This window comes from Phascolarctos cinereus, unplaced genomic scaffold (assembly GCF_003287225.1).
Source record: "Phascolarctos cinereus isolate Bilbo 61053 unplaced genomic scaffold, phaCin_HiC Scaffold_2;HRSCAF=192, whole genome shotgun sequence".
NCBI lineage: Eukaryota > Metazoa > Chordata > Mammalia > Diprotodontia > Phascolarctidae > Phascolarctos > Phascolarctos cinereus.
Genome location: NW_027555625.1, coordinates 254,269,551 through 254,282,484, shown reverse-complemented (window position 1 = coordinate 254,282,484; position 12,934 = coordinate 254,269,551). Strand labels below are relative to the sequence as shown.

General features: G+C 42.7%; 1 protein-coding gene across 1 annotated transcript in view; it reads right to left on the bottom strand.

The window, feature by feature from the left end:
• Positions 1 to 800: 800 nt before the first annotated feature.
• Positions 801 to 12,934, bottom strand: part of SLC34A3 (solute carrier family 34 member 3) — a 35,169-nt gene continuing 23,035 nt past the window's right edge. Inside the window, exons 12-13 of the mRNA XM_020981749.2 lie at positions 5,123 to 5,247; positions 801 to 4,205 (exon numbers count right to left, since the gene is read on the bottom strand). Coding sequence (XP_020837408.1) covers positions 3,732 to 4,205; positions 5,123 to 5,247 — 599 coding nt within the window. The 3' untranslated portion in view covers positions 801 to 3,731. The remainder of the gene's footprint in view (positions 4,206 to 5,122; positions 5,248 to 12,934) is intronic.

Genomic DNA, 12,934 nt, shown 5'->3' with positions numbered 1-12,934 from the left:
AACACAATTCCTCTGCTCCAATCAAACAAATCCCTTCGCTGCCACTTACATCTCTTCCTTTGCTCAAGCTGTCCCCAGCCTATCCTTCCCATTCTCTCTGCCTATCGAAATCCAATAGAATCTTCGAGTTCAAATTCTATCTCCTCCATGAGATTTTCACAGATGACTCCAGTTCTCCCTGAACTCTCTCACTTGCTAGTGTTTCAATCCAGTCTCTAATCCATCACACACTCTTGCCTTGCTCTCCGATTTTTTTTTCTCTGCGAGTTACTTGTACACAGGCCTGGGCACACTGGAGGTGCTCAATATAGAATAGCTGAGTGGAATTAACTGGGAAGTTTTGATGGTGAAGACGCTGGGTTGACAAAATTCCACCACAAAGGACGTAGTCTGTGTAAAGCAAAGAAGGGCTCTGCAGTTCAGGGATGTGGGCAGGGGGATTGGGGAGGAGAATGGAAAGGAGGATGACTGAAGACAAACTTGACTTTTTCTCAAAGGACAGAGACCTGAATATAGCTAGGTGAGACACACTCTTTGCTACAGTGGGGAGGTTGGAGAGCTATGGGCAGCCTCCTGCTCTGCCCTTTACCCGAGCAGAAGACAAAGGGAAATCCATTCCTGTTACAATTGATCTGGACCTGGTTCTTCATGGAATAGGGTCCCTTTCCCCGACTCAGGGGTGTGCTGGAGTCTGCTTATACAGACTTCGGGAGAACTGATTGTTACATTTTCAGTGGGAGCATTTACACCTTAGAAATCAGCAAACACTACAAATTAGGGCATGATTTATTATTTTGTTGATTGTCTTGACTTAAGTGATAGAGAGAATGTTAAAAATACAGATTAAGCTGGTTGTAAAGCCAACACATCCCTGTCTGAGGGTCATCTTTCAGTTCAGCTCCACATACACCATCCCAGGGACAAGGTTCCAATGCTGGACCCAACTGTGGAAAATTGAAAGAAGGTCCAGAGGAAAAAAGAGGAGGTAACTGAGGAACTTGAAATAAACTCTCATATATTATTTTAAAGCACCTTCAACATTTTTTGGCAGGGGCTCCCCCTTTTATGACCTTATTTTATTCTCATGATATTCCAGCCTGGCAGACGGAGGGTCAATTCTTCTTCTTTCATGTTATGAATGAAAACACAGGTGTGGAAGGTTTTCTTCTGACCACACACGCTCAGGGAGGTGGAATTCCCAAGTTCACTTATGGCCACAAAATGCTGAAGGAACAATATTGTTCGGAGAAAAGAGAAAAACAGCCTCCAAAATCCTAATTTAAAGAGACGGCGCCCAGTGGCTAATCTTTGCTGCTCAAAACAGGATGCTTTGAGGTGTTGAGAAAGGACAGAAGAGGAGAAGGTTAAACATAAGGAAGCCCTGATTTCAGGACCTAGTTTTCTAGGCATTTGTTTTGAACTTGTCATATGTAGAATGGGGCCCTCTGGTGTTGGGGAAATCCATGAACTTGGAGCAATGTTAGCCCTCAAATTAGTGTCTATGGGGTTGAAGGATCGTGAGAAATGCCTCGGAGGCATCATCCTTTCTTCTTAGTGATTCCAAACCACACATAATGAGCCAGAGAATGGGTGTTAGCCTGCCCTCACCAGCTCAGGGAAAGACTAAAGGTAGAGAAAGAATAATAGTGTTACAGAATTTAGAGTTGGAAAGTAGCTTGGAGATCACCTAAGAATGTGGCCCTTATTTTACAGATGAAGAAACAAGTGTAGAGGTTAAGTGGTCCACCCAAAGGGATGGAATGAATGTTGCAGCAGAGCATAGGAATATCTTGACAATGACTGGATTATCTCCCAAGTACCCTATGCAAACTGGCCCACTGATTTCCCTCTTGAACCAAGCATACTGCCTTCCCCTGACCACGGCCCATGTTGGGTACCAGTATAGCCTCTGATTGGCAAGACTTGCAACAGATAGCTAGGTGGCTCAGTGGATGGAGGGCTGGTCCTGGAGCCAGGAAGACCTGAATTCAAATCCAGGCTCAGACAGTGACTAGCTGTGTGACCTCGGGCAAGTCACTTAACCTTAATTTCCCCATCTGTAAAATGGGCATAATATTTAACACTTAATACCCGGGGTAGTTGTGAGGATCAAATGAGATAATATTTGAAAAGCACATTATGCCTAGCACAGTGCTATTTCAATGCTATTATTATTATTATATCACCCAGAGGGACTCCCCCAATGGGAAGGTCAGAGAATGTAAAGGTAGAGAGGGAAGCAAGGCCAGAGAAACCAAAAATGTAGCTGGGGAGATGAGGTAAAAATGCACATGAAGGAGAAATGGGGGATTCTTGAGTGGAGGAGCAGAGAACTGAGCTCAGAGAGGAGCTGATGTGGGGTCTTAGAGGATGGGTGGTTTTAGTCAGAGTGTGCTGAATCAAGAGTGAAATAGTTGAAGGGGCTCTGGATTTGGGAATCAAGACCTGAGTTTGAATCTCAGCTCCGCTACGTGCTACCTCTATAAAATGGGACACGTCATTTCCTCTCTATAGAACTTATTCTCTGACAATGACTCGTCTTTAAAAACCTCTTCCAATTGCAGATCCTGGGGTCTGTATTGTAAAGAAGGCTGGGCTTGGTATCCAGAGAGATCTGGGTTTTAGTCCTGCCTCTGAGGAGAGTTGTCATTACCTCTCTAAGCTTCAATTTCCCCATCTGTGAAATAATGATAATCACTTATGGCACTTAACTCATAGGGTTGTCAAAAGGATCGAGTGATACAAGCACTTTGTAAACCTTAAAATCTTATATAGATGTCAGCCATACATGTGTCAATGCAGGGACTATTTTTGCTTTTCCCCCCCTGTATTCTTAATGCTTAACACAGTCGCCCAGTGCATTGTAAGCATTTAATCAATGTTTATTGATTGATGATGATTATCCTATGATGATCATATATGAAACTATTCCTGATTCCAAGGCTCTCTCTCATTCCTTTCTCTGTTGGGTTCAGAGCCTACTAACTTGGGACTGCATAGACCTACCCAGGAAACTGTTCCCAGCCAAGAACATTTGAATTTGCCGCACTCAGTAGCACTAGTCCCAGACAGGTTCCTGCCCAATCATCTCCAACTCCACACTTCTGGACCCCTTGGACCAATGAATTCCTGAGGATGGGAATGTGTCTCTGGGCGGCTGCCTCTACTCTGGGTAGTTTCTGGGGCAGGGTCATCCATCAGCTACATACTACATACAGCAAGGACTCAGCAGTATTGCAGATTTGTTTCTTCTCTAACTCACACAGTTGGAAAAGTCCCTAATTGACCAGCAAGGGGCAGCATCAGCCAGGCTTGTCCCTTTCTCACTCAGCTACTGGTGGTCTAGAGGTGTGAATCTTGTTTAAATAGCCTCCCAAACCTGGAGCCAGTAGGGCCAGGACAGCAGAAGCCTGGGGAGGGGGGAGAGGGGCATATGAGATAGAGCACCATTTATTTTGTAAGAATAAAAGGGGATTCTAAGGATAGGTTTGTTGGGGATGGGGATGCGTGTGGTGGAAATACGACACTGTAGTATCCTAGAAGTCTGCCCTGGGTCTGTCCAGGGCTCACCTCTCCAAGTGAGAAGGAGCAGCCTTTTTGGATGAATCCGTACACATGCCGAGCCCATCCTGAGTGGACCCCACACTGGTGAGATTGGCACTTCTCCATGTCCTTCCCACCCTTCCCTCAGGCCTGGTGACCCGGTGTGGCTGCAATAAGAACCTGGATTTTCATAGTCTGTGGGAGACCAGGACGACACGGTTCTCGAAGCAGTAGGCTTCCTTGACTGTGGTATCTGCAGGTGGGTCCTGGGCCCGAGGGCAGCATTTGCAACAGCTGGTGATGGCACGGTCCCAAGGCTGAAGGGAGTGGAGCCAAAGGGGGAGGAAGGCCCAGGATCTGAGGCAAGGGGGTAGCCAGGTGGGACAGTGCCGCTGCATCAGGTTAATGAGAACGACCAAAGCTAGGAGCCCAAGCAGGGGCCCTCCTACGCCTGCCAGCACGATGCCTCCTGCCATTGACAGCCCAAAGACTGCCAAGGGTATCAGGAAGAAGCTGAAAAGCAGGTAGACACCAGCCACCCAGCGGTAACGGGCAGTCACGTTCCCAAACTTCTTGGCCAAGGGGACGGGCAGGCGGAAGGCAGGCACTATATACCACAGCAAAATGCCAGCCATGTTAAAGAACAGGTGGATGAGTGAGACCTAGGGGGAAATCTGTGTTAAGGTATAGACTGGGAAGAGGCCTCTCAAAGGGATCCCCAGCTAATTCCCACAAATAGTATTGCTCAACCAGGACCGGTTTCTGGGCAAGGGTGCATTCACATGATAGCAAAAGGGGCCATTGCCCCAGGGACAAAGGCTTGAGAGGCTGCAAAGGGGCATTTTACAGAACAGACCACAGTGCAAAGACCCCCTGGGTCAGGGAGGCCCTGGTGACTGGGTTACACAAAGGCCCTACCTATTTTTAATCCGCCCTCACCAAGGGCATTTTTCTCGGATGCCTGTCCCACCCAGGATATTCCCTGATAATTATGAGGCAGGATATTATGATAATTCCTTAATCAATTCATGATAAACTGGGGCAAACCAGGCCTGATAAGTGGTTGGTGAGACTGGGATTGGCCCTGGGTAGGGTGACTCAGTGATAGGTTCGGACAAAGTCTGGGGCCTCATCCCTGCCCCTCAGTATGCTATCATATACAGGATAAATTTGGTGGCAAAAGAGAGGAGGAAACACAAATGGTGGTAGGATCAAGGAAAGATTTTTCTTACGACCAGGGAGACTTGAGCCTAGCTGCGAGCAAAAGGGAAAGGAGCCAGAGAAGAGGGGAAAATGGAAGATGCTGAAGGGAGAAGAGATGAGTACTTAGAGGGATCTATATTCAGGGTACAGGTGGAGGGTTTCATATGTCTAGGCTCCTCAGTCAAAATTTGCACACAGTGGGGAAAGCCCATGTCAAATATGGAATAGGGCATCCTGGGGTCTTAGTACTGTCCTGCTGGCCATGAGTCTGGTGTTTCCCCCATTCCAGTCTCTGTCCCTTAGCTGGGAGTGGAAACTGAAGGAAAGGGTTTTCCTTTGGGAAAGGGCGTTGACTCTATAGGGTACATTGAGATACCTGGACAGCGCTGAGCAGCATGTCAGCAGGGCTGGCAAGAGCAGCTAGCAAAGCCGTGGTGGTTGTACCAACGTTGGATCCCAGGAAGAGGGGGTATGCCCGCTCCATGCTAATCACTCCAACTCCTAGGGGAGAACATGGGAGTCACCTGGAGGCTAGACCTAAGAATTGCCACTTCTGGGAGAAAGCACGTAAGGATCTAGCCTGGTGCTGCCATGCATATACCTGGCATACAGAAGGACCTTCACCTACCCACTTCAGAGCCTCCTCCTTCCTTCTCTATCAGTCATTCCGACCAGGTGTCGAGGCAAGAAAAGGCTATCCCTGACACCAAAACTCCTATCCCAACATTTCCTCCTCCCGAGACAAGTGCCCAGGCAAGTGGGAGCTACTCATGACATCGAGTCTCCTGGACCAACACTTATTCCTTCTTTTTCACAGCATGTAGGAAAGTGGAGCTGTCCTCCTGAGGGAACTGTATTTAGACGTCACACCAAATCATCCCAAAAATAATACTTTTCTACTCCATCACTGCTGAGTGCCCAGGGACTGAATTGAGAGGCTTCTGGAATCTGTCGGCACATACAAAGGAGCTCCCACCTCAACCCTATCTCACCAAACCATCTGAGATAAGCGACAATTCCTCAACCCTCTACAGTTATCACAGGCCCAGGCTCCATGTGCCTCAAGATAAGACCTCATGGGGTAGAGCCAAGGCCACGGAGTAAGGCAGGGACTTGCCTGAGCTTTCCCCTAACCCCTCCAAATGCCTTTAAATAATGACTCTAAATAAATTCTGGAGTGGCAGAACCCACAAAAAGATGGAGCGAAACAATTTTCCAACCCAAGACAGCTTGGAAGGTTGGGAGGAAAGGTCTGTTGTGCTAGGGTGAGAGGGTACCAAAGTCCAGCACAGGTCAAGCCAGTGCAGACTGGACTCCAGCAAACCAGGAGCAAGCCTCAGGGTGACTGAATCAGTGGCAGCAGTGGTGATTTCCAGATCTCTCAGCCCATAGACAGTAAGGTGATCAGACAATGGGTCAGAAGGAGATTTACAGGAGTCCCTTGGCTGGCATCAGGGGCAGGCATTGCCTGTACTTGGATCTAGGTCACAGTCCTGGGTCTCGGTCCCAGTGCAAAGATGAGCACTAGCACAGCAGAGCTTGTGGCCACAGGGGAGCAGGGACTCTGGTCACAGTTCTAGGGTTGAAAAGAGTGCTTGTGGTCACTCATAAACCAGTGCACAGTACAGGAGAGTAGTAAACACACCTTTCCCTAGTTCATACCACCCTAGAAGAGCCAAAAATTTACTAGGTCCCCAGAATTACCTCTGAAAACAGCTACACAAAAATCCTGAAGCTTGGGACAGTGCACCCTCCACTTGGGAAGTGGAGCCCCACTTCAGCATAGAATGTTAAGAAATAGGCTGGAAAATGAGAAAACAATGGGAAAAAAATTCTGAACATAGAAAGTTACTATGGTGACAAGGAAGATCAAAACATATACTCAGAAGACAACAAAGTCAAAATTCCTGCATCCAAAGCCTGAAAGAAAAATATTAATTGGTCTCAGGCTATGAAAGAGCTCAAAAGGGATTTTAAAAATCAAGTAAGAGAGGGGGCAGCTAGGTGGCACAGTGGATAGAGCACCAGCCCTGAAGTCAGGAGGACCTGAGTTCAAATCCAACCTCAGAGACTTACTAGCTGTGTGACCCTGGGCAAGTCACTTAACCCCAAATGCCTAAAAAAAAAAATTAAAAAATCAAGTAAGAGAGATAAAGGAAAAATTGGAAGGAGAAATGAGAATGATGCAAGAAAATCATAAAAAGGAGTCAACAGCTTGGTAAAGGAGGCATAAAAAATATTGAAGAAAATAACAACTTAAAAAAAACAACCCAGAATAAGCCAAATGGTAGAAGAGGCACAAAAATCCAACGAAGAAAAGAATTCCTTTAAAAGCAGAATTGACCAAATGGAAAAAGATATACAAAAATTCACTGAAGAGAACTAACTGGCCAAATGAAAAAGGAGGTACAAAAGCTCACTGAAGAAAATAATTCCATAAAAGTTAGGGTAAGTGGAAGCTAACAATCAAACAAAATCAAAAGAATGAAAAAATAGAAGAAAAGGTGAAATATCTCATCAGAAAAACAACTGACCTGGAAAATAAATCCAGGAAAGACAAGAATTATTGGACTACCTGAACATCATGATTTAAGAAAAAAAAAGAGCCTAGACATCATCTTTCAAGAAATTATCAACGAAAACTGCTCTGATATTCTAGAACTAGAAATTAAAATAGAAACTGAAAGAATCCATCGATCACCTCCTTAAAGAGATCTCAAAATGAAAACTCCCAGGAATATTATAGCCAAATTCCAGATCTCCCAGATCAAAAAGAAAATACTGCAAGCAATCAGAAAGAAACAATTCAAATATTGTAGAACCACAGTCAGGATAACAAGATTTAGCAGCTTCTATATTAAAGGATCGAAGGGCTTAGAATATATTCTGAAGGGCGAAAGAGCGAGGATTATAAGCAAGATTCACCTACCCAGCAAAGCTGAGTATAATCCTTCAGGGGAAAAGATGGATATTCAATGAAAGGACTTTCAAGCATTCCTGATGAAAAGACCAGAGCTGAATAGCTAATTTGACTTTCAAATACAAGATGCAAAAAAAGCATGAAAAGGTAAACAGGAAAGAGAAATAATAAGTCTTGATAAGATTAAACTGTTTATATTTCTACATGGGAAAATGATATTTATAACTCCTAAAAACTTTCTCATTATTAGAAGCTGTGCACATTGACAGAAGGCAAGGTGTGAGTTGAATGTGATTGTATGATTATCTAAAAAAAAATAAAATTAAGGGCTGCGAAAGAAGAATGCATTGGGAGAAGGGGAAAGGAAGAGATAGAATGGGATAAATTATCTGACATAAAAGAGGCCAGAAAGAGATTTTTACAGTGGAGGGGAAAATAGGGGAAACAGGGAGGGGAGCTCATAAACCTTACTCTCATCAGAGGTGGCTCAAAGAGGGAATAATATACACACTTGGGGATAGAAACCTATCTTACCATATAGGAAAGTAGGAAGGGAAGGGAATAAGAGAAAAGGGGGTGGAGCTGATAGAAAGGAGGGTAGTTTGAGGGAGGTAAAAGTCAGAAGCAAAACACTTTTGAGAAAGGACGGTAAAAGGAGAGCGAGATTAGGATAAATGAGGAAAATAGGATGGAGGGAAATACATAGCTGGTAATCATTACTTTGAAAAAATTTTTTTTACAGTTTCTCTGATAAAGACTTCATTTTTCAAACATATAGAAAATTGAGTCAAATTTATAGAAATAAGAGCCATTCCTCAACTGATAAATGGTCAAAAGATATGAACAGGCAGTTTTCAAAATAATTAAAGCTATCTATAGTCATATGAAAAAAAAATGCTCTAAATCACTATTGACTAGAGAGATGCAAATTAAAACAACTCTGAGCTACTACTTCACACCTGTCAAATTGGCTAATATGACAGAAAAGGAAAATTACAAATGTTGGAGGGGGTGTGGGAAAATTAAAACACTAATGTACTGTTGGTGAAGTTGTATACTAATTTAGCCATTGTGGAGAGCAATTTGGAACTAAACCCAAAGGGCTATAAAACCATGCAGACCCTCTGACCAAGCAAAACCACTACTAGGTCTGCATCCAAAAGAGGTTAAACAAAAAGGAAAAGGACTTGTGTATACAAAAATAGTTACAGCAGCTCTTTTAGTAGTGGCAAAGAATTGGAAATTGAGGGGATGTCCATCAACTGGGGAATGGTTGAACAAGTTATTGTATATGATTACAATGGAATACTATTGTACCATAAGAAATAATGAGCAGGATGTTCTCAGAAGAACATGGAAAGACTTACATGAACTGATGCAAAGTGAAATGAACAGAACCAGGAGAACATTGTATGCAGTAATAGCAATATTGTATGATCATCTACTATAAATAACTTAGCTATTCTTAGCAATACAATGATCCAAAAAAGTTCTGTAGAACTTATGATGAAAGTTGCTTTCCATCTCCAGCAAAAGAACTGGTTGAGCCTGAATGTAGATCAAAAATACATTTTCCTCATGAGTCCTTTGTCAATATTAGAGTAGTTGGAGGGGAAAAAATTATATGTATGGATAGATAGATAGACAGATGGCACAGGGTGAGTTGAAGATGAAGGGGTGATATCTGGAGAATAAAATTAAGGGGTGAGAGAGGATTATACTGGGAGAAGGAGAAAGGGAGATGTAGAATGGGGTAAATTATTTCACATAAAACAGACAAGAAAAGGCTTTTACAGTGGAGGGGAAATGGGGGTAAGGTGAGAGGGAATGAGTGAATCTTATTCTCATCAGATTTGGCTTAAGGAGAGAATGACATACACACTCAATTGGGTATGGAAATCTATCTTACCCTACAGAAAATAGTGGGGGAAGGCAACAAGAGAGCAGGAGGATGAGAGAGGGGAGGGCAGATTGGGGGGAGGGGATAATCAGAAGCAAACACTTCTGAAGTGGGACAGGGTCAAAAGAGAGAATAGAATAAATGGGGGGAGGAATAGGATGAAGGGAAATATACTTAGTTTTTCACAACGTGACTACGGTGGAGGTGTTTTACATGACTACACATGTATAACCTGTATTGAGTTGCTTGCTTTCTCAATGACGGTGGATGGGGAGGGAGGAAGAGAGAAAATTTGGAACCCAAAATTTTAAAAACAAAAGTTAGAAAAATTTTGTTTTCATATGCAACTGGGAAATAAGATATACAGGAAATGGGGCATAGAAATCTATCCTGCCCTACAGAAAAATTGAAGGGGAAGGGGATAAGAGAAGGGGGGAAGAGATAGAAGGGAGGGCAGATTAGGGGTATTCAGAATGCATGCCATCTTAGGGTGGGGGGGAGGGACAAGATGGGGAGAAAATTTGGAACTCAAAATCTTGTGGAAGTGAATGTTGAAAACTAAAAATAAATAAATTAATTATAGTTGAAAAAATACCTTTTCTTTATTTTTCTTGGGGTTTTTTTTGTCTGTGTTTTCTTTCACAGAATGACTTACATGGAAATGTGTTTTGCATGAAAACAGAAATGTTTTCAGTGGAGAGATAAATGAGGGGTGGTGGAGGCTCAGAAATGGAAGAAATGCATGACAGTATAACCTGTGTCAAATTATTTGCCTTCTCAATGAAGGAGAGGGAAGGGAGGGAGAAAATTTGGAACTCAAAATTTGAAAAAAAATGTTTAAATTGTTTTTACATGTAATTGGGGAAAGAATAAAATACTAATTAAAAAAAAAAAGACCTCATCCAAGATTAGAGCCTCACATACTAATCTTGACCAGGAGCCAAGTGTTTCTTCCAAAAGCAGGGTATCAAGGAGTTTGGGGAGTAGGACCTGAAGGTGGAAACCCAAGAAGAAAAAAGGAGAAGGTAGCTGACAGTATAAGGCAAGGCAAGTAAGAAAAAGTAATTGGAATAAATCTGAGCAATGAGTGGGTAAAGCAAATTGACAGAGTGGATTAGTGGATGGGGAAAATGGGTGAAACAGGTTGATTCAAGGAACAAGGGGAGGTAAGGTTTAGCTGTGTAGTTGTGGTTGAGGAAAGGACGTTTAATAGGGTTGTTAAGTTATTAAATGAGATAATAGGCAATAAAAGTTTTAATCAGGTGAGGTATAAATAGCCACAAGTAGTTTAAAAAAAAAAAGCTGACAATCTCAACCAGAATGCAGAGTAGGTAAAAATGTGTAATGACTTGAATCAATTGAATAATGTTTATATTTCTGCCCCAGCTGAGTGACTGTAATCTGTATTCCAGGAGTAGGGTGATCTCCCTCCCAGAGGAGAAGATAAAGCAATTTGAAAAACTGCTTCAAAGTGAAGTGAGTGTCCCCTCATTTCAGGCTGTTAGAGACAATGAAATATTTCTAAAGAAAACAGAAATGTTTTCAGTGGAGAGATAAATGAGGGGTGGTGGAGGCTCAGAGATGGAAGAAGAAAGATTTGACCTCTGTTAGGATATTAGAGTAGAGGAATATTACACAGAGGAGAAAAGTTAAGGACAGCTGTACGATCAGAGCTTAAAAATAGAGTTGAGGCTCTTCCAGAAGAGGAAGGAGCTGGATGCTCTGGGAAGGAAGCAGCTGCATGTCCTCTCAAGGATGATGTCACAGAATCCCAGAAGTCCTCAGGTGAGAGATCTCCCATTGAGGGTCAGAGGAAGAAGAGAAGTATGGCTGTTTTGGGTGACTGGTCACTTAGAGGCCCTGAGGCCTCTGTTTGAAGACCCAAGGGCAACAACAGACAGATCTATTGTCTTTCCAGGGTATATATCCAAAACCTCCCAAGACTTAACAAAACAGATGACTATTCTCCATTTCTGGTGATTCACACAGGCATAGATGATACTGCCAAAAGGAATCTAAAAAGTATGGCCAACCATTATGAAGTCTTGGGCAAGAAACGGAAGACCACAGAGGCACAGGTTGTATTTTCCTCGCTGTTGTCATTGAAGGTAAGGGATGAAGAAGAGAAAAGTTAATTTGGAAAGTAAATAACTGGCCAAGAAAGTGGTGTCTGAGAAAGGATTTGGACTTCTGAACCATTGCTTAAAATATCAGGATGACAGATTCCCAGGCAGTGATGGAGTATACCTAACCATGACTTGAAAGAATGTATTTACTGGGTATCTTGCAAATCTAATCAAAAGGTCTTTAAGCCAAAAAGAGATAGGGGAGGGAAAAGGCTATCTATGTATATACCACAAGCTAGATATCACAGAAGGCATCTAGTGTTTATACACAAATGTCTAAAGTTTAGGCAGGAAAAAGAGAAACTAGAAGTCTTAACGTGAGGAAGCAAATTTGACTTTATAGATATTGCTGAGGCTTAGTGTGATGAAACCAATGTGTAGACTAAAGTTCTAAAAAGGTATTACTTATCCAAAAAGAAAGAGGATAGATAAAAGATAGGGCAGAGGGTAGTATTGAATATTAAGAAGGTATGGGAGGAAATCCAGACACCAGAGGAAGAAAGAATGGTAAAGAGTATATGGGTGAAGGAAGAGTATTAGTGTGATTCTTCTCAACAGAGGGAAAAACAGAAGTGAATTGGGCATTTCAGTATATACTACAGATTACCTGGAAATGAAGAGTAAATAGATGAGGAGTTTGGGAAACGGATTACAAGCTTGGCACAGAGGTATAATATAGTATTGACAGGGGACTTAATGATCCAGACTTCTGCTGGATCTCTGTCTCCTAATGAATCCAGAGACGCTAATAACTTCTTGACTTGCCTTAGTGATGATTCCATCCTTCAAAACGTGGAGGAACCAACAAGGAGAAATTCTATTCTGGATCTGATTCTCACTGACAGGGAGGGTGAGAACAATATGGAAACTGGAGAAAAATGACTACTCTCTCCTAGAGTTTTGGATGGAGAAGGAGAAAAAATCTGGGCATAGTCTAACATGCTCCCTAGATCTGGGGAAAGCAGATCTCAAAGGCTGCAGACGGCTAAAAATGGACTAAAAATGTATAGGGGAAAACAACCTAGAAGCTGCATACGAATAAAATCTGATGATACAAAGGGAAATAGTTCCAATGAGAAAAAAAAAGATTTACGTGAAGAGAATGATGTAGATGCACAGGGTACTCACCAACCAATTTAGATTTTAAAAAGAAATGTACAGAAGAGAGAAACAAGGCCAGATAATAGGGGATGGACTGAAGAATATGATAGGGTCTTGAAAAAATAAATGCCAAGAATTGCT